General features: G+C 30.5%; 1 protein-coding gene across 1 annotated transcript in view; it reads left to right on the forward strand.

Annotated features, from left to right (window-relative positions):
• JMJD6 (Bifunctional arginine demethylase and lysyl-hydroxylase PSR) overlaps nt 1-25,326 on the forward strand; it is a 46,162-nt gene extending 20,836 nt beyond the window's left edge. The window contains exons 4-9 of the mRNA XM_075359535.1: nt 2,327-2,523; nt 6,233-6,380; nt 9,039-9,227; nt 16,661-16,839; nt 17,405-17,500; nt 23,182-25,326. Coding sequence (XP_075215650.1) covers nt 2,327-2,523; nt 6,233-6,380; nt 9,039-9,227; nt 16,661-16,839; nt 17,405-17,450 — 759 coding nt within the window. The 3' untranslated portion in view covers nt 17,451-17,500; nt 23,182-25,326. The remainder of the gene's footprint in view (nt 1-2,326; nt 2,524-6,232; nt 6,381-9,038; nt 9,228-16,660; nt 16,840-17,404; nt 17,501-23,181) is intronic.
• Nucleotides 25,327-26,133: the final 807 nt, after the last annotated feature.

Genomic DNA, 26,133 nt, shown 5'->3' on the forward strand with positions numbered 1-26,133 from the left:
CTCAAACTCTACTCTCAAACCAAATTGTTCTTCTAACACTTCATTAGAAGAACAATTTGGTTTCAGGAAAAGTATAGTGACAAGGGGAGCAATTTTAGGGCTCAGATTAATAGTAAAAGGAAGATTAAAGAAAAACAAACCAATATACTTTGCATTTACAGACCTCTAAAAGGCATTTGATAACGTGGACTGGAAGAAAAATGTTTGGCATTATAAAAAAATTAGGGTTCAAATACAGAGATAGAAGAATGATTTTTAACATTTACAGGAACCAAACAGCAATAGTAATAATTGAAGAGTATAAGAAAGAAACCGTAATAAGAAGGGAGTGTGACAAGGATGTTCCTATTCTGGTTACTTTTTAATCTTTACATAGAACTAGCAGTTAATGATGTTTAAGAACAAATTAGATCCGCAGGAACAGTACAAGATGAAAAGATAAAGATGCTATGATATAGTAATTCTAGCCGAGAGTAAAAAAGATTTAGAAGGAACAATTAACGGCATGGATGAAGTCCTACACAAGAACTACCGCATGAAAATAAACAAGAACAAAACGAAAATAATGAAATGTAGTAGAAATAACGAAGATGGACCACTGCATGTAAAAATAGGAAGAGAAAATATTATGGAGGTAGAAGAATTTTGTTATTTGGGAAGTAGAATTAACTAAAGATGAATGAAGCAGGAGTGATATAAAATGCAGAATAGCACAGGTGAAACGCGGCTTCAGTCAGAAATATAATTTGTTTACATCAAAAATTAATTTAAACATCAGGAAAAGATTTTTGAAAGTATATGTTTGGAGCGTAGCTTTATGTGGAAGTGAAACTTGTACGATCAAAGTACCTGAGAAAAAAAGATTAGAAGCTTTTGAATGTGGTGCTATAGGAGAATGTTAAAAATCAGATGGGTAGATAAAGTGACAATTGAAGAGGTGTTGCAGCAAATCATTGAAGAAAGAAACATTTGGAAAAATATGGTTAAAAGAAGAGACAGACATATAGGCCACATATTAAAGCATCCTGGAATAATATTGGTGGGACAGGTAGAAGGAAAAACTTGTGCAGGCAGGCAACATTTGGAATATGTAAAACAAATTGTTAGGGATGTAGGATGTACGAAGTATACTGAAATGAAACGACTAGCACTAGATAGGGAATCTTGGAGAGCTGCATCAAACCAGTCAAATGACTGAAGACAAAAAAAGTACAATAACATTGAGGAGTTATCAGAAAATGAACAGGAGTCCTGTAAAGTATCATTTTGGGATACTTGAACCCAGTGGTGAAAGAAGGCACAAAGATGCAAAGACAGTGGGCAGGTTCGGATTGGGAACATGGAATGAAAGAGGAGACAGGTTGGTTGAATTTTACCAAGAGAAGGATTTGTTCATTATGAATACATTTTTTAAGAATTAGAAATGAAGAAGATCTACTTGGACAAGTCCAACAGATTGATCTCGCTTTCAGATAGATAATTTTTTTATTTAAAATAGATATGGGAATGCTGTTAAGAAGGCAAGTGGGCTTCCAGGAGCTGACATAGGAAGTGATCAAAGTCTCTTAATGATGAATATGAAAATATTACAAATTCAAACTACTATGAAGGTTAAGAAATGGAATATAGAGGGCATATGGAGAGTAAAAGTGAGTGAAATGATGACAATTATTCAAGATAAAAGGGAAAATGAACCAGCAGAGGAAAAGTGTCGAGGATAAAATCATCTATGAGGGAAGCTGCTGAGGAAGGAATTGGCTTGTATGAAGGCACCCGGGCAAAGACCTTGGGTAGCACAAGAAAAGTTATTTATAGCATCATAAGTATTTTATAATTTAAAGTGATAAAAAAATTTATGTGACATGACCAACAGTTCATTGACAGTATCTGTAGGTAATCAGTGCGCCATCAACATAATTTGTTAGGAAACATTATCATGAATAAAAATGGCCAAACCCTGTTTATAGTTTTGTAATGAATTTTAAAACCTTTTAGCTTATCTCTCTTAAATTGTGGTTGATTAAACATGTTGCTATCAATGTGACATTTGAAATGTAACATAAAAATGATAGCTAAACCATTCTTTTCTTTCTGACATTAACCCTTGTGCCTGCATTTTAAAGTCATAAACTTGAACATGATTGTTTAGGTATTCATGAAATATTTTTTTAAAATTAATTACAAGAAATGAAAATATATGTAAGAAAGTGTTTTCATTAAAAAGGTGGTCAATTAATGCAGAGACATTTTTTACTAGATTTGTATTTTGTATAACTATCAGTTTTTTATACTTGTTGAAAATGTATTTGATGTTATTCATTTTCAGCATCCTAGAAGAAAGAAATTGCTTGAAGATTATACTATACCTATTTACTTTAGGGATGATTTATTTCAATATGCCGGTGAAGAACGTCGACCGCCATATCGTTGGTTTGTTATGGGTCCAGCTCGATCTGGTACCGGAATACATATTGATCCATTAGGAACCAGTGCTTGGAATGCACTTATATCTGGTCATAAACGGTGAGTAAGTTTGTTATAGTTTATTTATCACTTTTCTGCTTGAATGCTTTATAATACTCTTTGTTTCTGTTAATGATCTTGTCATTATTTTTATCCAGTGCATTGCTGTTATAGTCTGTACTGTTTTAATAAAAGATAAAATCATTACATTCATTCATTCATTGCTATATAAGGAATGGTCATTCAATAATTAAACAGACAAATAGCTGTACAATAAAAATGGTTTATTAAATAAATACAACTTTTTTGTCTACTTTTCCACCCCTAATCATCACCAATTTCTCTGCACTTGTCCCATCTTTTTACGAATCTTCTTATCCCCTCAGCAAATAATTCTTTTACCTCTTCGTTGTCGTTGAACTAGATGCCATGCAAAGCTGCTTTCATCAGACCAAACAGATAAAAATCTGAAAGGGTCAAAGTCAGGGCTAATAAACACCCTGGAGAATGATGTAGTAGCTCCGAACCCACTTTGACTAAAGTTTCTAGGGTTAGTTGTGCCATATGAGGTCGAGCGTTGTCTTAAAGAAGAAGCACGTCTTTCTTCTGCCATCCTGGACATCTTTTCCTCTTCATTGCAGGCTTGACTTTGTTCTCAATCATGGTTGAGTAGTATAGCTGTTGATAGTGCGTTGCTTCTCCAAATAATCACAGAAAATCAGACCATGGGCACTCGAAAAGATAGGTAACATAACCTTACCAGCCAGTGGTTGCATTTTGAATTTCTTATGAACAGTTGATTCAAGATGTTTACACTGCATGGTTTGACACTGGGACTCCGACTCAAAATGATGTATCCAAGTTTAATCATGAGTTAAAATCCTGTCCAAAAATACATCACCTTCATTATTGAAACGATTTTTGAGTTCAGTGTAAATGAAAAATCTCTTGGCTGCTATGAATGGGTAAGCTCTCTGGGAACCCACCTTGCACAAGTCTTACATTAGTTCTGTTAGTTTTGAATGATGGAATGAGTTGTGCCAACACATATTCAACATTTTTCAACAACTTGTTCAACTGTTAAGTTGTCTGTCTTTTTGGATAAGTGAATTAATTCCAGAAACTAATGCCAGGTTGACACCATTGCTGGACTCCAGAGTAATGCTCATTGGTCATGTTTTTGCAGCCACCTTTAAACTTTTCCACCCATGTGTAAAAACTCACACGGTTCATGCAACTACTGCTGTATTGTTTATTCATCTGACAGTTGTACACTTTTTGAAAGTAAAAATCAGATCACAGTATGCTGTTCTTCAAAAGTACTTTCTTCAAGTGGATACGCCATCGTAACTAAGACTTTAGAGGTTTTGTTTACGTAAATATTAATCGAACAGTTGACTAACACTCTTCACAAGCTTACCAACTAACAAGTACAAAAGTTTCAATTGCCTGCATTAAGCATTTCCTTCACTAAAAATATTTGTCCGTTTAATTATTGAATGACCCTCGTAGTTCTGTTTACACTGGTAATCATTTCTTTAACTATCAATATATCATTTCTTGTTATAGTGTTATTTTAGATAATAAAAATAAAAAGTATATGTAAAAATTAATGTTTTTAAGTGTAAATAGACATTATAAAATTTACATCTAGTGAAATTTTTATATTTAAATAAATAAACACTGAATTATTTATAAAAATATATTATTGATTATATTATGTCATAATATATAAAAAATTTTTGGATTTTTACATCTGTTTTCTAAGTTGTGTATACTTAATTTATATCAAGTCTGTCCAAGAGTTGGCAGTAGTGTGCAGCATTCACAATGTGATGTTTGAGGAGAACATTGACAAAATATATGCTTTCTAGTTCCAAAGAACTGTTGTGAGGACTTTTTCAACTGACTGTGATAATGGAATAGGTACTTTTTCATCACTTTCATGGCCTATACCTACTCTGAAGCAATTTAATTTACAGTAAGGTGCTAATTGTCTTTAATTGGCTCATGGACTGATCAGATGTTGTCCATGACACTTGTCCTTGTACACATATGTTTTTTAATTCTCATTTTTTACAGCTTCACGCCCTCCTTTAAGTTTGTCGGCCCAGTCGTAGACTTGGGTCAAAATTCTGAAGGGTTTGAGGGCATCAAAAAAACCCTAAATAAAATTTTCTGAAATTTCATTACCTGTTTACATTACTCACCAGAGAGATGTGAATGTCGAGGCGGCTGGAATATTCATCCCTTTCCACATCTTCACCGTCAATATTCCTTTGCATCAGTCCAGTCACGTTCATACACGAGTATGGACCTTGAGTACGAGCCTTGAAAACAAAGAGTCTAGTTTGTATTTGGTTGACCCTTTTACATCCTAAAGCAGTGTGTGCTAATATTGCTTTATTATATAATATTTGATATTCTAAATAGCATTAAAAAGAACAGCCTTAAAGTTACTTTGTTCATGTTAACTCATTTAAAACAGCTTTCTAAACTGATGCTGCTGTATAATTTTATTTCTTTTGTATCTTGTTTAGTTTTTATATTTATGTATCTATCTCTTTAATGATAATATTATAAAATATGATTCAACAAAATAAAGAATCATTTATCTGGGTGAAGACCAAAATAATTCTTTTTGCGTGTAGTAGTGAGAGTGTATTATAGAGTAGTGAAATCACTTTTACTTCATGTATGGATTAGGTTGATACTTTAATCTTTATTGTGCACTAACATCACTATTAAGTGATGTATAGTGCACAATAAATTTTTTTAGTTGAAATGATGATTAATTAACTGTAACTTGCTTATCTCGTAATAATAAAATTACGTCCAGTGTTAAAACAGTTTAAAAAGTGTATGATAATAAAGTTTCTATGTATGAAAATGGAATAAATCAAATTATATATAATAGAATTAATTTACGTAACATGTTTGAAAATAACAGATATTTTATAATATATAGATTAATGATAGAATAGTATCTTATTGAAAGATATTTTTAGTGATGTGCTTCTCATGAAATGATATTGTTGAACTAGTATTGTCAAATTCATATGAGTATTTATTTAATTTGCCGCATCGTTGGTTTACTACTTGGATTTACCAACTGATAAGAGCAGCAGAGTTTGCAGAAATACAGACAAAAGAATTTAAGCAAAATCTAATTATTGTATTACTAGAAAACATTTTCACAATTGACAAATTTTAGACATTACTCAATAAATTTCTCATTTGTAATGTTGTGAATCTGGTAGATTTTGTATCTGAAATTTATCAAATAGCAAAACATTGAATAAATTATCTATTAGTAAGAAAGTAGTACTGATAATTATTATTTTTTTTATATAATACTTACTAGTTATTGTTAAATAGTATTCATACTATTTTACTTGACTTTTTATAAAATATGTATTTATTATTATTGTTATTTGTATGATCTGTCATTAATTCTAATTTATAGTTAGAGAGTATGAAGAAAAGTAAATTTAAAGACATTATGTTGTTATATTTTTATATTAGCCTCCTCCTCCTCCTCTTCTTGTTCTTTTTTTTGTTTAACCTCTGGGACCACTATTAGGTATTGCTTCAGAGGATGAATGAATGATTTGTAGTGTATGTGAAAATACCATCTGACTGGGATTTGAACCTGGGACCTCCAGATAAAAGGCCAAGACACTACCATTTGTGCCACGGAGGCCAACAAATATTACCCTCTGGGATTACTCTCTGTTAACCTTGGAGATAATATTTATTTTTGTTGTAGGTGGTGCTTGTTTCCTACTCATACTCCAAAGGAACTTATTAAAGTTAGCTCAACTGATGGTGGAAAACAACGAGATGAAGCAATAACATGGTTTAGCATAATTTATCCTCGTACCCAACTTCCCACATGGCCTCAAGACTGCAAGCCTGTAAGTAATTTATGTTGGTTTTATATACTTTTGTTAAATATATTATACTTTCAATTTTCTTAGATTTTAATTTAAGTTTCTGTACCTGTGACTACAGTTACCATCTGGTACTGCAATGTCATACACCGTCATGTATGATCAAATAAAAGTAACAGATTTATTTCACTTTTTTTTAGGTGAAGTTGTTAGTAATCATTTTTTAAGTTAGTGTCTGTATTAGATCTTATCAAAAAGTAATGAGAATTTTTTAATTGCACACTTTGTGTCAGTTCAGTTGATCTTTTTCTATATATTGGTAGTACTGTCAGTGATGTACATGTTAATTTTCAGCCAGCTGCAACACTTAGTTTGTGTTTGGCAATTTTTTGTGTAGCAAAATATCAGTGAAGCGGTCTGAAATTTTCTATTAAAGACAAATAAGTGCAGTGAAGCATTTAAAATGTTATAGATGGCCTTTGGTGACAATACTCTGCCACAGCTATGAGTTTATAAGTGGTACAATGCTTTTGGAAGGCTGAAAAGACATCAAAAATGAACTAAAGAAGAAACAGGAGTAGGAGCTGCTACAGCAGCAGATAGTCAAAAATAAATGGGAAACTGGGCTCTTTTAGTAAACAAAGCCAAAAAAGAAACCAATAAAATATAACTATCGTCAAAAATATCAGAGTATAAAAAACATAATGAAAAGAAATAGAATTAAAAAAATACCAATACTCAAAATCAAAAATACATCACCAAGCGAGGTTGGGCGTCCTAGCACATCAGTCACTGATGAAAATTATAAAAAAATTAAAAGAGATTGTGCTTGCTATTCGCATAATCACCATTGGAGAGGTTGCCAAATAAATCAGAGTTCATATGGCTCATGCAAAGCAATTTTTACTAATATTTTGAACATGAAACAGGCCACAGCCAAATTTATTCTGAAATTGCTAAATTTTCAACAAAAACAGCATCGTGTAACCATAGCTGAACAAGTGCTTACTGGTGTCACTGACAACCCAGACTTACTCAAATGCGTCATAACTGATAACAAAACATAGGTGAATGGCTACGATGTAGAGTCAAAGGCTCAATGGAAGTTTTCTGAGAAGTCAATACTAAAAAAAAAAGGAAAGTCCCGGTCAAATGTGAAAGTCCTTCTTATCGTTCTCTTCAACTACAATTAAATTGTTCATTAAGAACTCTTACCACAAATTGTACAGTCAACAAGGACTACTACTTAGAAGTTTTATTAAATTTGTGTGAGGAAATTTGAAGAAAATGACCCAAACTTTGTAGAGACAACACAACAATGCATCGGTGGACACCACTTTACTTATCCAAGAGTTCTTGGTGAAACGTAACATCGTTGTGATGCCGGAACTACTCTAATCTCTGGTCATGACTCCCTGTGACTTTTTCTTATTTCCCAAATTTAAAAGGACACTAGAGACAAATGTTTTTGAACAAAATGAAATAAAGGCAATACCCAAAGAGATGTTTTGCCAGTATTTTTCAAACTGAAAGCTGTTGGCGTAAGTGTATAATATCACAGGGGGCTATTTTGAAGGAGATCTCAAGAACATTAAAATTGGAGAAAATTAAAAATTTTCGTTACTTTTTGATTAAATCTTTTATATAAGCAATCCTGCTATCTTCATGTTCTTGGATTATTACTTCCAAAAATTCCCATGGGTTTTGTTTTGCTATGAATAGAATCATTGATGAAGCGCTAGACTAACTTTATTAATAATGTATTTAGAAATAAATTGCTAGTTATCTTCTTTTTTTTTTTAAATATATCAATATAGTGAAACTTTAAGATACTTTATGATTGTTTCAAAATACAGTGGTTGTAATAATGTGAAGACTGAGACATGCATAATAAAAAAACAAAAAAAAACAAAATAAAACAGACTGCAAAGAAGTAGGTGTAATGGTATTGTAACATACCCTTGTAGAACAGTTTGATAAACAGCATTTTGTGTTGTATTTCTTGTTTAAAAGTGTCTTCCCTTTTCTGGAATAGAATTTTTTCCACCATGAAAACGTTTCTGTTAATAAGCCATTAAAGCAATGCTAGAAGGGGCAAAGCAAAAGAAATTTGAGGATTCACTTTGTTCTGTTAATATTCTTCATCTAAATAGTTAATAAATAGGAGAAGCAAAAAACTGAAATTTTTATTTTCAACTTTTACACACTTTCAGAGGTTAACGGGTGAACTTCTAAACCACTACTTGTTAGAGAATATTTTACACAATCGTTTCTTATGCTTTCAGATTGCATGCTTGGATTGCCTGTCCCATTAGGACTTGACTTTGCTTTTTTCACTTCAATACATAGATAATGTAAAAATTATCTTGTCTTTTCTTCTTGTCTTGTCTTAATGGACAATTAACTTAAATATGTTAAATGTGAATAAGTACATGGGAAGGTGCAAGCTGATATTCAGACCAGATTAGATTTTTCATAAGATTTTATCGGCTGAAGTAATACTTTGATTTTATATTAAATGTAGTATGATAATAAAACATTAATATTTATAATTGTATTAAAATATTTAAGTTTATTTTAATTAAATTTTACTCCCATATTCGCAGAATTTGTATTCAAAATAAATTTTAAAACAAAAAAGAGATTATTAATATTGTGATATCATTTTGTTTTTTAATCTAGGTTGAAATTCTACAAAAACCTGGAGAGACTGTATTTGTACCTGGTGGATGGTGGCATGTTGTTCTTAACTTAGATGTGACAATAGCAGTAACACAGAATTTCTGCAGCCGCACAAACTTTCCTGTTGTATGGCATAAAACTGTTAGAGGCCGACCAAAACTTTCACACAAATGGCACCGTAGGCTTAAAGTAATTTTCTTTATTATGTTTATGTTTCTGTTACTTTATACTTCAGTTCGTTTGTATTGAAAATTATAATGAGTTAGTTAGATCAGACATAGCTGTAAATCATTATTTAACACTTATAAATAAATAAAACTAATAATTATATTTTGTGTATAGAATGATGAAATATTGAATACAGGTGTAGTTTATGAATAGGTAGGTTCTATCTGACACTGACACTGTCTAATCTGTTATTGTATAAAGGCTTATTTCCAATTTATATTCGTGTAGCAAACTGTAATAAGTGAAGGTAACTTGAGTTTTATTGCAGGGTAGTTCTGCCATATTTGTACTATTTCTTTTTGTAGTTCCAGGATCCTGGGCAATTACCCTAATGATAGGTAATTTATTATCCCCTCTCTCTTCTCTTCCATTTCCTTATCTCCATTCATTCCTTGGACGAGTGTCATCGGTTAGCTGCTGCCCTGCTTTCTTCTGTGCCATCATGCTTGTATCTTCTAGTAACCGCCTTACTGAGCTCGAATTCAAGAGATTTTTTTCATTTGGGCTCTCTTTTTTTGTATCTGTAGAATTCTCTAGATCTCTACTTCCTGATCATATGGAGCACAGATTGGAGCATGTGCTACCATTTCGCTGTTATTTTGACTTAAAGTCAAACAGAAGTCAATACAAAAAGTCTCAATGAGGCCTACAACTCCTCATAAAATCTGCTTTAGTCCCAAAATTTTATTTGCAAGAGTATGATAAATTGGATAAGGTTTTTTTTTTGGAGTGGGATTAAATGAATTTTTTTTAAACATGAAAAGTTGACCTGAACAAGATTGTAAACTATCCATATCTTCTGAGATAGACTGTTCAGAGTGATTATCCTTTACCTCTACCTGTGATTGCAACTACTTATATATTGTCCATTATCCAAATGATACCAGGTTTCATTGACAAAGCAAAATTAATTTAATTCCATGTTGACCCTAGTATTTCTTCATTTTCTGTAAAATTATGTTGAAATAGAGCTGTGACCTATTGATTAGGTTATTTAAATTTTTTTTTCTTACTAAAAAAGTAAAGAAAATTCCATTATTTGTTCTGGGCTGTGTACCATTTTGTCATGCAGTTTATAAATATTAAAATTTAATTTGTAAAATGTTTATTAGTTCTTTCTAGCTGCCTATGAACCTGACTTTAAAATTAAACTAAAACTACTTTTTACAAATAATGTGCATAGTATGAAAACTATATGCAAACTGATCGATATTAAGTTCCCAAGCAGTTCACAGATTTAAATTAATAATTATAAGAATTTAGTTCATCCGTTTTGTACAGCATCTGCTTCTTGACCTGCAGTCAGCTCTTATGATAAAGGATATTGACTGTATTTTGTATAATTTTTAATTGTTAAATTCTATTTCACTAATACCACTTATTTAAATACTACAGGGTACATCAATGTAGCGGGAAAATATTTACAATTCCTGTATTTAAGTAACTTTTTATTTTAAGATTAATGTTTCTATAGTTTTCTGTTAAATAAGACATCCCATTTTATTTTTTTAAAAATAATGCTGCGAATGGGGAAATTACGATCTATACACTCTCGTAGTCTTTATTGAAAATCTTCCATACTTGCCTTAGAATAGCCACTGTAATGCTTATAACGTCTTCAATTTTTTTATTTTAGTTCTGCTAATGTTTACGGTTGCTTGACATACACGGCATACACCTTGCTCTTTAGCAAACCCCAAAGAAAAAATTTATGTGCAAAGAAAAAAAAATCAGGAGATTTAGCTGGCCAAATAATTTTACCCGTTTTTGGATGTGATGTGGTTCAGAAAGAGATCCCTTAAAGCAGTAATAGATACATAAGCAGTATGACTTGTCTTGCTTTGGAATCATTTAATTTATGGAAATCTAACTAATTATTGCCTCAAAAATGTTGTAACCATGCTGCAGTAACATTTATAGCATTTCCTCAATAGTCTTGAAAAAAGAATAGACCAAAAATGCCAGATGATGAAAGTGCACACCTTACTGTGACCTTCGGATTATGCAACTGTCTCTCATGTAATTAAATTAGGTTTTCAGCACTACAATATCGACTACTTTGCTTATTTATGTAGCTGTTCAGGTGAAAATGAGCTTCATTTGACAAACATGATGGATTAAATTTTCATTACTAAGTGTTGTAACATTTCTTGACAAAAATTCATGAGAGAAATCAAATCAACATCTTTTAATTCCTGAACAATTTGAATTGAATAGGGGTTGAAAAAGTCCTTGTATAAGATTCTATGGATCAGTGGTTCACTGATATTCAGTGCTAATGGATGCTTATTTCAGAATGTGTTGGACTTTGTGTTGTGGGAGTTCAAATTCTATCAATGCTTTCTGGTGTTCTAACAGTTTTTGCTCTTTTTTATGTTTTAAATTTAATGTGGATCCGTTTTTCTCAACCTTTAAACTTATAAATTAATCGCGTGAAAGACTGTATCTATTCAAGAAACAGAATGTTGAACTGATTGGGGAATAACCTTTCTACAGTTGTTGCAGAGTCATCATTTTAACACAGAAAGAATGAGATACACCAGACCATTGTTCCATGTTGCTAAATGACATTAAATCACCAAAAATAAATCAAGTTTAGCATCCTCACCTAAAACGTCAAAAAAATAATCGAGATTTTAAACTTTCCTGCTTTACTGACGTACCCTATATTTAACATGTTCAGCGCCTCTTAAGGTGGCTGACTGGCTACCATTTTGCTGCTTGGTAGCACCGTAGAGTTACTCTGTGCAAAGCTATGTTTACAGCAGTTGTAGTCATTTGGTTATACAGTTAAGCTTTGTTTCTTTTCATGGCGTGTTACTTGGGTTTATACAGAACGTGAATTTGTACTTGGTCCAAATTTTTTTCTTATTCTGTGAGTATGGCTGATGTTCAAACTGCGATTCCTTCACAACTGAAGAGAACACATTTATCAGCACAAAAATTTATGACAGATGATGAACTAAGAGCGACTGTAGAGTGTGGTAGTAGTGACAGTGATTTTGATGGGGATGATTCTGATTATTGTTGTGGGGTTAGCGATGATGAAATGAAAGATATGACTGTTGATAATATTATCAGTATTATTAATGATGTTGAACATACAAATCCTGAAGAACTTACTAGTGATAATAATAATAATAATAATAATAATAATGATGCTGTTCATCCTGAAGTAAATAAAAATAAAAAGCAGTCAAAAGAAAAACCAAAAATTACGTGGACTAACAAATCACCTGCCTTAAAAAAAATCGACTTTAATGGAAATTCTGGTATACCTCAGAACATATTGAATGAAGGCAGGTCTATAGATTCTTTTAGTCTAATTGCAGATGATCATTTTTTTGATCTTATTTTAAAGGAGATAAACTTATATACTAATAATTTAAAAAAATGAAATTTCAAAGTCCAACAAATCAAAATTTCCAAATTCATCTATATTATCTTGGAAAGAACTAAAGAGGGAAGAGTAGCAAATATTTCTTAGTCTTTTACTTTATATGGAGAATAGATACATGACAATTTTTGATACCTTCATTTCAGTCAGAATCCTAAAATAAGATAAGTTTTAACTGACTTTGTATAAAATAAAAAATCTATATGCCAGTATTCAGAAGGGGTAGGAATTGGTAAGTGGCGAGACAAAAGAGATGTCAAGTTCTTATCCGCTGAATTCAGAAACGAACTTATAGAGACCGAAAATAAAAGAGGTAAAAAGAAAATGACACTGAAGTCTATAGCAATGTATAATAAATATATGTCGGGCATAGATCATCAAGATCAGGTGTTATTGTATTATCCCAGTGCTTGAAAAACAATATGCTGGTATAAAAAAACTAGGCTTTCTTATTATTGTGATGATGTTAATAAATTCTTTCAAACTTTACTGCAAGTACAAAAATACAAAAATTCCTTTTCATGATCTTCGATTGGCTGTAACAGAGGAATTGTTACCTGAAAGTTCATCTAGGGCGGAAATAGTGCCTGTTCCAATTGTTCAAGGAAATCATTTCATTAGAAAATGTGAAGGTAGTGAAAAACAAGGTCGCACACTTTGGAAAAAATCCCGTCAATGTGCTAAAAATAGCAAGCAGAAAGATACAATATACTATTGTAAGATATTTTCTGTTCTTCCTGGTTTGTGTTTTGAATGTTATGAACCATATCACATAATAGTGTTAGGCTTAAACTTTATTTTTAATATTTTTAGATATGAAAATTAAAAAAAAAAGTTTCTACATTATGTGCATCAGATTTTAAGCATAAAGTACTAAGTAAGCCTATTTCATTCATGACATTTTAATTTTTTTAAATATGTTTTGTTTGTGTAATCTCTTGTTTTTGTTTTAGTTTGAATTTTTGGATATATGTATAATTAGTTTACACTAACTAAATTTTTTCAATGTTATTGCTGATAATTCAGTTATATTACTGTTAATATTTATTACTAATTTTCATGCTGTTGTATCTGCTTACATAATCATTAGTAGAGACTGGATTATATGCATTTGTATGCAATTGCATATTAAGCCCATTCTCACCAGTTATTGCATATTTTCCTTAAAATCCAGTGATGATTATTTTTGCTATATTTACAATATTTTTTGATAGGATACCTAGTTAAATTAAATGAAATCTTAAGTTGTAGCCAGCCAAACCTATTAGCCACACGGTTCTTAAAGCGCACTTAAAATTATAATTATTAAGCATAGGATAAAATTATTCTGAGGCCAAGTAAAACACAGACTCAATGCAACACAAGGACAGACGATACCATTCTGCATCGTGCATGCCTATTGCAGCACTCCTCCCACTAGGCAATTAAATTATGCATTTTATTGTTGATGCGGTTTAATTTTTATTTTTATTTCGGTTTAATTTTTTATTTGTTTTTGTGAAGTTTAATGTGTACCATGCTTCCTGAAAAAAAAGTGTCTTCGTGGATAGCTGACTGTCCTGAAACATTTACATACAACAAATGTCGACTTTGCGAGAAAAATATTTTGTGCACAAAAAGTTTCAAATAGACCTGCATGTCAAGACAAGTCTTCATATCGCAGGATTGCAAAAGAAAGGCCCATGACAACAAGTTGTAACAGCGGCAAGTAGCAGCAATTTCACTTCCAAAGGTAAACAAAAAACCCACTTTAGCATGGATTTATGTGAAGCATTGCTTACAAGTAATATTCCTTTTCACAAACTTACAAATCCTACCTTCAAAGATTTTCTGCGAAAATATTGCTTGAATATACCAGATGAATCAACATTGCATAAAAATTATATACCGACAATTTACCTGCGTGTACTGGAGAAAATACACAATGAACTCAAGGATAGCATTATTTGGATTTCAGCTGACGAAACTTGTGGCCATTATATTGCGAATTTAATTGTCGGTGCATTAAAACTAGAGCCCTCTCCTCCTGTTTGGTGGCCTGCAAACACCTTGAAAAGACAAATCATTCTACGATTGCCAGATTTATGAATGAGAGTATTAAAAAAAATTTCTTTATATTTCTCTCAAATGCTGCTTCCTATATGATCAAGACAACCAGAGCTCTCCAAGTATTTTATCTGAATCTGATTCATATGACGTGCTTTGCTCACAGAGTACATCGACTCGCTGAAGAAGTACGATCCACGTTTGGGAATGTAAATAAACTGGTTTCATCAACAAAGAAAGTGTTTTGTAAGGCTTGCAATAAGGCCTATAAAGAAAAACTGCCAAATGTTCCTTTACATCCCGAACCAGTGGTAACTCGATGGGGAATGTGGATTGAAGCTGTGCTGTTTTACAATGAACATTTCGTAAAGGTGTAGTAAATGAGTTTGATAGTGCAGAGAATGTAGCAGTTTGTCAGTTCAAGGAAGCGTTTAACGATTTTAGTTTAAAAATGTGATTAGCAAGTATTCTTCCCACATACTTGCGACTTGAAACTCAGACTTTGGCGTTGACTGAATCTACTCAGTTAATGAATAAAATCTGCCAAATGAACTTCACATTGTCAAAGGTATTCCTGTGTAAGATTAAAAAAAAATTTGAAAACATTTTGAACAATAACCCAGGCTTTGAACCTTTGTATCAAATTGATAGTTTTATTAATGGGGTGAGTGAACATTAGCCGATAACAATAAGTGCTAACATAGCATCCAAATTCAAATACTGTCCAGTTACTTCAGTGGATGTGGAGCGATCCTTTCCACTTATAAAAATATTTTGAGTGATCGAAGATACAATCTTACTACCAAACATTTGGAAGAGTACCCGATTGGTTACGTTTACAAAAGTAACAAAATTTTAAATAATTGTTAATTATTGAATTTATCGATATTTTATTCAACTAATTACTAATTGTATGCTGATTTTAAAATAATAAACTAAAAATTACTATTTTTTTATTATTTAAAGTTGCATATTTTGTCACTTTTCATGCATATCAGCATGCATATTTCAAACTTTTTATGTTGCATGTAATCTGGTCTCTAATCATTAGATTTATCTGTAATAAACAAAACTGAAAAACATTTGTTTTTGATGTCTTAATTTTAGGCCTATTTCCCTTGTAAAATAATTTGTTAAAAAATCAACAAAATAAATACAAAATTTGATCAATATAGACAAACCAACACCAAAAAACCAATTCATGTAAGTATTTTTTATTATCTCAACAAGGCCAGCGCCACAGAGGTGTCCACTTGTCCTATAACTAATGTTGTCATTCAAAGAACTAAAGAGGTGTTTTTGAAAAATTATTACTAAAAATGTAAAATATGTTATCCTTCATTTGTAAATGTAGGTTATTTCATAATTAAATCAAAATAATAAAAATGCACAAGTTGGGTTTTTGAAGAGTATGATAATTTCCCCATGGCACCGACCATATTAATAAAATTGTTATTACTCAGTACGCTATTGTATGCTCAGATTTCTAAATTTTTAAAAAGGGAGTGTGTATAAATTGCATTATTTTTCATCAGAGTGTGATATTAATTTGTTGCTTTACAGTACTTATTCCTGTCTTTCTTCTTATTAATGTGACACATATGAACACCAATGGTAGAAGAGGTATAATTAGAATTGCTTTCTCTGGGAATGATGTTTGCTTCACAACCAGCCCTATGGTGAACACTGAGGGTATTACTTATAGGACTGAATTGCTTATACTTGGGTGACTTTGGATCACAAACTTAAACTAATATATTTTGCTCTGTGAAGGATGTGGGAAGCTACCTCAGTTCTCAGTTTTCATAATGTGTATAGAACCTGTTATTGATAGTTATTATAAATATTTTCAGGAATAGTTTATACCTTAGTTATGAATGTCTATTTCATCTGTTTATGGAATCTAACAAAACATTGTATTCTTAATTAAATTTTATGTCTTTGTTTTCAGTTAAAAGTTCCAGAAATAGCCAGTCTTGCCGATCAAGTAGATATTAATCAATCGACTGGGATTGCTAGTGACAGTTCTACTTGTTCTAGTTCCAGTTCTAGTGAATCGAGTGATTCTGATAGCAACTCTGACAGTGATTCTGATAGTGGTCAGGAATCACTTTCTGCACGTAAGAAAAGGTAAGGAAAAAATTAATTATTTTTTCTACCAAGTTAATTTTTTCAGTTCTAAACGATGAACTTATGCTTAAAAACTGAGCAGAGTGATATTATTAACATTCTTTGCTTTATGACTGCTGTGACAGCTCAGATGATGTGGATGAAGTACTGCTTCATCTAAAATTATTAAGTTAAAGATTTTATTTTCCTTTAAATTATATGAAGTTTTATAAATATATGTTGGTATTTTTCAGAATGCTTTTTTTGATCATTATATATTTATAAACATTGTTAAAGTAACAGTTATTACAAAGTTTTCTTGATTAAGTACTGAAAAGTTATATGCCGCTGTGTTAAAATTAAATGCAAGTATAAAAATGATAAAAAATGTTTCAGTTGAACTGGAATTGTAAAAAATTTAGTACTGGAACAAAGTGGCAATAGCAAGTGTTAATTCTGTACTTGTAAATGGCATATCTTCATGCTGTTTACTGTTCCCTTTCTATGTTAACTTAATAATTTTGCCGTACTTTATAATTAGTTGATTAATGTTAATAAATTTTTTTGGTCTTTATTTTTTTTTCAGGAAGAAGATGTCTTCATCCCCAAAATATAATAATGAATGTGCTTGATAATAATAAACAAAGTAAAACTGCCTTCATATATGTTTTTGGATTCTGAGGTATTCTTAAAATAGTTATTTTGTTACCTGTACTGTATAAATAATGTAATTATTTGGATGTGCTTATTTAAATATTTCTAACCTGGTTAACCCATTTCTGAAGGGTTTAATTATTTTTAGACATTGTATTTTGCTTGGAAAGGTTTGGAAATTTTCTTAATATGCTCTATATCTGGATGAAAACAATTTTTTGATATTTTCTTATTCTTGTTGAATTTTTTTTTAAATTGTGCTGTGAATAGTAAATGCCTAAAAAATTTTCCAGTGTCTATTGTTAGCTTTTTGTAAAGTAAGACTGACTGCTTTAGCTGAATTTTTTAATATTTTAAAAATGGGATGACCATGTTTTTCCTTAGGGGATATGTATATATTTTTAATATATACTTTTATAATTGTAGACTGTTGTTATACATAGCATGAGTTTTTACAAATTAAATTTAGAATTCTTTTCTCCGTATAAGATTTGTACAGTAAGAGCGGTAAGGGTGACTTGAGGATTGCTTAGACTGAATCCCATCATTGTTTCTGGTTCTTCTTTGCAAAAATAAGTTGGGTAAACAATCATATTTACCTATTACTTTCACAAAGGAGATATGAAAATTCAGAAACCTCTTGAATTCCCCATAAAAAAAATTATATGTGAAAATTAATTATATGTAATTATACATGAATTTCCCCTTAAAAAAATTATATGTAATCTAAAAAGAGCCCTTGTATCAAAGGGTTGATTAGACTGAAAAATGCTAAAGGCCTTGGCAGATAATGCTCTCACCACCTTCACCCATTTCTCTGACCTTCTGAGTTAGAAAAAGGTTATTCACCAATTGCAATTTTTATGTGGGGAGATTTGGGTAGGCCCATCTGGTTGTTTAACCTTAAAAAAAAGAATGGAAAGATTGTGTTAGTTGAAAGATTAATATTAGTTTACCGATTTTTTGTGAAATTGAGTCAAAAATTAATTTAATTTATTGATTAATTTATTAGATTAATTGTAACCAAAATTCAAAAAAATATTGATTAATAAAGTTAAAAAATTGAAATTTTATGACAGATTGTTGTTGAAACAGATATTTGTAAGATTAAGAAATTAACATTTTTTAATTTTTCTATCAGAGTTTTCAAGAAATTCATACCGTTTGTGAATCTTATTTTGTATTTTTTAAAAACAAATTAAGAAAGACCATATTTCCAAAAAAAAAAAATATAAACATCAGAAGAATCAGTATTTGAATTATTTTCAAAAATTATACAAAGGACACTAGGAAAGTTTTGCAATACGACAGAATGGATCATCATAGGTACAGGTGGTGTGTAGGTAGCAAGTTTTAGGCAGGTCCCTCAACCTGCACAATAGCCGCTCTAGTCAGTTTCTCAGTGTCATTATATTTTTAGTTGTGTTAGTGAAAATAGGTAGTGATATGATGGAAAACTGAATATTGGGCACTTTTGCATGTCAGTTAAGTGTTGATCTGATTAAAATTAATGACTCCTTTGCTTGGAGAAGATTGTCCTCATCATACAACAATGTTTTGGTGGTACAGAGAGTTTGAAAGAAAAGGTTTTGGCCTTGAGGATGCTCTCCAAGGCCATCTTCGTCTTTGATTGAGGGAAACGCTGCAGAAGAAAAAATGCTCGAGACAGACAGGCCAAAAAGAGATGTCTTTAGGAATTAATGCACCAGCAGTTCATGCTATTCAATGAGATCACCTTTAAGTTAGAAAGCTTTTGTACCCTTCAGGTTCCAAATAACTTTACCGACGATGAAGTGGTATGTTATGTTTTATGGTTCTGTGAAATGCTGAAAAAGTTTGAAAGTGGGAAGTCCCCCTAAGTGAACAGTATTACGACAGGTGACATCCTGATCAAGGCTCAGAACAAACTGTGGGTATTCAAAGATGGAAACCCAAGGCTGTTCAAAAATCCAGATCAGCGAAGAAGAGAATGGTGGCCGTATTTTTTATATAAGAGTAGAACAAGTTGTATTAGAAACCAAGAAGGCTAATTATAGGGTAGTGGTATAATGATGAATGCCTGCCTGAAGTTGTTGAAGCTCTCAAGAAGATGTGCTCAAACTCAAAGACAGCTACATGGTTTCTTCACCATGATTATACTCCAGCACAACTCTCCAAAGCTCTGAATATTTTGCCAGCGCTGGAATAAACTGTTAGACCATCCTTCCTCCATGTGACTTCTGTTCTCCCAGATGAAGAAAGATTGAAAGAGAGAAGGCATGTTACGAGCAATGATGATCTACTTATTGTGGGGTGGGGGGGCTAGGTATGATACGTGTGCCCAGATCTCCGATGAAATGTGGTAGGGTGTCTTTGAAGGATAGAGAAATGTATGATGTAAACTGAAAATTAATTTGAAAAATCATAAGTCATATTGCAAAACCTTTTCCTAGTAAGTACCCTTTCTATTTTATTGACTAATTTTTATTAGTGATGTAGTTGTTTATCTGAAAGTAATGCTGCTATTCTTTACATATATATAGTTGTGGTCTTTTTTTTAATTCTGTTTATCTCTCCAGAAGAGTCACTCCATCCCTATTTTCTTGAGATTGAATCTTATGAATTGCACAAAATATTTTACATACGTTTTATTTATTCTAAACTTTTGGTAAGCTTTGCCCGTTTCATTTGAGGGTATAAAGGATTTTTTTTTTATAGTCAGTTTTTGCAGCAAAAAACACCAAAATATTAAAAATAAAGTAGTAGTAGTAGTTGTTTACGCCGTTTGCGTAAAGTTGTTTTATTCCAATGAATTCAAGGTTATGGTCGAGTCTTGTAGTTTACAGGCTTGGTAATTTATTTCGCATTTTTTGTAAGGCTTATCATACATGTATTTTAAAATAGGTTGTTTGGGTTTGTTTTTGATATCAATTTCTCTCAGTCTCCAGTTTGTCTTGCTGATTGCATCATCATATTGGTGTCAACGTATTTCATATCTCGCATTATTTACTGCTGTTTGGTCTTAATGTATATATTAGTCTTAAGTGTTTTTTATTCTCAACCAATTTCAATATTGACAATATTGAAATTGGTTGAAATTGGAAATAGACTTCTAGTTCCTAGAAGTCTATTTCTCTTTGTCTGCCCTGATGTCATTTCTTCATCTTGCGTATTCAGAATTTATTTTATCAGCCTTACGTAATTCTTTAGTGGTCTGCTTGCTTGTAAATTATTTTTGTTATGTCTTCGTTCTCGAATTCCACATGTTTTCTCTAATCGTTCTCATACTAACACTAAGACACTACTCTTGTTGCCAACACACACTCTCTTAGGTCTGCCTAGGTGTGGTTTCCCCTTCCTTCACTCACGCCATTTTTTCGGCAGAGTAGATCCAATATTTATCCTGTACAGTCGCCTATGGCCATTCTCTCTCAAACTTTGTGATAATATTTTCATCGCATTCATACCCGCATAAACGTTGCGGTATTTCTCTGTCGAAATATTCTCTAGCTCTACTCGGCAGTGTCTCATAATTTCACCGATCTCCATGTTTTGTTTTGCCTCGTTTCTTCGTTAAGTTATTCTTCAAATTCTATATTACGTCTCTGTGGAAAGTGTTTCAATCACTACAAACTGCCAATTCTATCAACACCGAATCTTCTCGAGCTGCTGATTACATTTTCATCGATGCAGAATCTCTCCAAACTCGTTGCTACATTTTTGAGACGCCACGTCCTGCTCAACCTCTAAACCACGTCTCACCCCTGCATTCCTGATACACCACTGCAGGCTACGCCCAGGATTACTGTATGTATTCATTTACCTTCATTCACGAGTTCGTCTCTTGCTAATATTTGTGTGCTACAGGCAAGTTCAATTTTCATTATTTATTACGTTAAACAGTTATTTTATCATTAAAATTTGTGGAACATTCAGTTCATCATACCTTATGCCTTTCAAGTTTCAATTTCAAGTTTAGTTTAAAAAACCATTTACTCACTTAAGTACAGTCATAACAGGTGACTTATATAAGGTTGTGTCATTGTTCAGCTGCAACCAATTTTACGTGCTTTATTATTGCAATTTGTTGTCATGATAATTAACTCTATAATTTAATCTTGTAACTTGTTAATCGCCGAGATTAATCCTTTTCTACTCATGAACTGTATTCATAATACTTCTCGTAAATTAACCTAAAGCAAGTTACTCCGGATGTGCAGTTATGTTTTAGGACTTTGTAATTTTATATTTTCAAGAATGCTTATTTACCAAAATGAACTCTATTTATATTATTACTTACTTTAATGTGATTATATTGTAATTAACTCTTTTTTATACTGAAATTATTGTAATTTATTTTTCTAAGTTAATGACATCTGTTCATTGCTAATTTTTTAATATTACAGCATATGTCAGTAATGTAATAGTTTTCCAGTCAGACTATGTTTACTGATGTTTTGTTTTTCTAAGTATATAGTTGAAAATAAGGTGTTTTATGTTCTCTTGTTTTCAGGCTTTGTTACATTGTGTATTTAAAAAATGTATATTCATGTATTTTTTCATTTAACATCATTGTTCATATGTTGATTCAGTTGATATTTTAAGTATCATTAAGTCATGTTAATTTCATAATTTCTTTTTATGTTTTAAGGTTATGATTTTAACATAAGTTCATTTGTTTTATTTCCAATTAAAGTCCAATTTCTTTTGGCAAATACGAGCTGTGTGTTTTTTGTTAACTTTACCCAACAGTAGAAACATTGTAAAAACGTTTTAAAAACAATATTTTTTATTAATTTTAATATCCTGTATTTTCATCTGAAAATGTTGATGAGAAAGTTATTGTTTTCCTGTAGTTTAATATTTTGATTAATAAAAATTTGAAACAAAGCAAACACAATTACAGTCAGAAATGTATTTTGGGCTCAAGAATATTTTGCAGAAAGCATATAAATTGATTTGAGTTATAAGTTTGTTTCTTTTCTTATTTTTAAGTTCTTAATAAACTTAAATTGGAATTTATTTCACCCTGTTTGATAGATATTCAGCAAAGTGGCTGAGTATTTTGCATGCAGTATGAAAAATGCTTGAAGTGCATTTACTCCTGAAGTTTTCTGTCTGATTTTCTAAAAATTTAGTTGGAAAATTGAATATCTTCTGAAAATGATCTTTCTATTATTTTTTGAAGTGGTGCCTTGTATGATTTTTTTTAAATATATGTAAACAACATTCCTATTTTGAATTTTATTTTGTAAAAATTGCATTATAATTCTAAACGTACAAACCATTTACTTTTATCAAATTCAATTTCATATAGCTATAGTCATGCCAAATTCACAGAAATGTTTGCTTTATTAGGCAAGTACATATATAATTTATGTAACCTACGATAAATTCATTCTGATAATGTGGTTTGTTTGAAGAATCAACTACTCGTTTCAAATTTTTACTACACTATTGTCTGTAACTTGTAAATTTGTATTTTTTTTAATACTTTTATTTCAAGTGTTTTGGATGAAAATTACTGGAGACACATGATTAATCAAATTCCTTTCATATTTATTCAATTTCTTCCAATAACATTTTGTATGCAATGATTGCAATGAAACTCATTGTTACACAAGCCAGTGTGAAAGGATTAATACAATGCACAATTTTGATTATAAATCTCTAATTTTATTGGTATTGTATAGATAATGTAAAGTATAATTAATTATTTATCTGTTTCAGCCTTCCAAATATGACGTAGTTTGCCTTGTATGTACCAAAGTGTCAACAAGTTACCAGACAAATAATGAGGCTGATCCTGTCAGTAATAAACAATCAATAATTTAAAAATAGATCCACCAGTTATTATTTTTATTACTTTTTTTTCTTATATTGTTTTTCTTTCTTGTTTCGTGCTATTGTAACCAATGGTTGTAATTATCTTATCTATATAATATTATGGTAATTAACCTTCAATTTTTTTTTTTTTTGTATGTTTGTCAGTTTCTTTGTCAATTAAATAAAACATTTAAAAAAAAAAATTGGAAGTCAGATAGTTGAGCTGTGATTTTAAATTTAGTCAATAATTCTTGTAATCAGTGTGATTGACTTGAATGATGTGAACTTTAGTTTATACCTACAATGAATGTATTTTTGGTTTTGATGTATTTATATATTCGTTGATTTCTTTTTGAATCATTTGTGGACATATATTTAAAGATAATTATTATGTTTTTTTTCTTAAATAAAAAGAAAATGATTTTTTATGAAAAGTTTATAGTGCAGACATTTAAATTTTGATATTTTTTTTGAAATTTAACTAATGTTTTCAACTTTATAATTTTTTATTATTATTTTGTAAACACTTTAGCCATTTAAAAGTGATAGTAGTTATGATTTTAAATAAATTGTTTGATATTACTATTGGTCTTGTAAGATTATAAAATCTTCTATTTAATGTTTTTTTTTTTTACGTAACTTTGCCACATTTGTTATATTGTAGTAATTTTTTTAATTGGTGTTGGCAGGACCAATTTTGATCATTAGTCAACAAGCCAAAAAATTATACAAAGAATGAAAGTTATTAATATCAGGCAATTTATAATACAATGTATTTAATAGCTATTTGTATTAAATACTTATTAAGTTTATCTAATTTTGTATTTTTTATTGATTGTGGGATTACATTTCATCAACTTTCTTATGATAATTTTACGCTTGTTTATAGTCATCTATTTTTAAATTGCACTCGATGTACTGTACTGTTTATGTAGTAGTGCATAAATGGCAAATAGTCAAATGATTACAATAAAAAACACTAAAATAATTTTATTTTTATATAAGCATATATATTTTTCCTGTATTTTTTAGAATAATTTACAGTATTATTTAAAACACCACATCAAAGTAAATCAGTGAATGTTTTTATTGTTACTGATGTAACTGGTGCTTGATACTAACAGTATTCTTTTTATTATTATGATAAATAGTTAATTTTTAATTATTCTTTGTATTATTACAGTGGAATGCCAATTATTCGGATTGACTTTTGCAAGGCCGACTCCAGATTACTGGAAAATTAAAAAAGGTTTCGTACTGGACATACCATTACAATATTCTGAAATATAGAAAAATAAATTATTTCATTAAAATAAAAAACGGATTTAGTAATACGTCAATAAAAAAATCCAACTTGTAGAATTTACCCTAATGTTTTATTAAACGTCGTTAAGAAATTATTAAGAAAAAACATATTATAGAGAAAGTGAGTTAAGTTACAGTTTGTTATTAAAAATATCATTTCTTAAAAATAACAAAAAAATGTTAAAAATTACTGTACATTTTAATACAATAAAACTTAATGACAGTCAATAATCAAAACAAACTTTTTTCTTAACAAAAAAAAAAAAAAAGAAGAGTAATCTGCAACTGCTTTTAATGATCATCTTCATTAATGGGTAGCAAGATCATATCATTTAAATCTTTTTGTCACTCCAACCAATCCATATTGATAGACAAACATTCATGAGCTTTTTTGTGACAGCCCTGGATGCAAGTCATTTCATTGTTACATTATAGTTCATCCTCGACCGATTAATGTGTTGTGTTTTGATTAATGTTTTGTCCTATACGAATTGCAAAAAAGTCAATTAAAAATTAATTGCCTATTGCAGATGTAGCAGTCAAAATAGTTGAATTTCTGGAAAATTGGTGCTCCACTGTACATTAAAATTTTCCCTTGGGTACAGTTAATAAACTTGTCAACTAAATAAGAGGGAGAATTTACTGTAATAAAAAATAATTATTTATAACAATTGTTGCAATTTGCATGATATGAATTTCAAGCATTTTCTTGAAAACTGATTAAATGTATGAAGTTTTAGTTTTTATAGCCGCTTTTATTTATCCTTAATCAACCAGGATTTCTTTTCTTATTGAATGTTTATACTCAGTAAAGTAATGTCATTGACATTACTACTTACATGCATCCTAATATGAGTTAAAAATAAAAATTGTCAGAAAGATATATATTACACCTTTACATATAATTTGATGTATTTACTGCTGATTCTGTTGTCTATTTTACAGTATTTTTAATATTATCATTGCTAAAAATTTGTATTTAGTTTAATTTCTGAAACTGAGGTAACCTGATTCTAATAATCATAATTAATTTTTTTTATGTGCGTAGCAAATGTTTAGTATATTTTACTTTAATTATAATTTGAAATCTGTTATATTTCTGTATAATATTTGTACTATTAATTACGACTAGACTTCGGTCTTCTTTATTACAATTTTTATAAAAATCATATACCATTATAAAGATGATATGCTTGAATGTAAATAGTAAGATTTTCTACTGTTGCTGTTTAGTTTAATCACCATCACACTAGATAAATTACCGACTAAAAACTGATGAGAACCGATGAAAAAGTATTTAAATGAGAGTTTTCTCATCTTTATCATTCAGAATATTCAGACTTATCTTCTAGCTTTTGTAAAACTAAATTTTCATGTAATAAATTATTAATCTAACTTCTGTTACGTAAAAGAAAAGAGAATAATTTAATGCAGCCCCCCATCTAAGCAAGAAGTATGGAACATAGTTACTAATGCTTGGCAAAGTTGCTAAGACTGGCAGAATAATTTTCTTAGTGTAAATGTAACTCATTTCAAAAAGAACATTTGCAA

The sequence above is a fragment of the Lycorma delicatula genome, chromosome 3, assembly GCF_047948215.1.
Source record: "Lycorma delicatula isolate Av1 chromosome 3, ASM4794821v1, whole genome shotgun sequence".
NCBI lineage: Eukaryota > Metazoa > Arthropoda > Insecta > Hemiptera > Fulgoridae > Lycorma > Lycorma delicatula.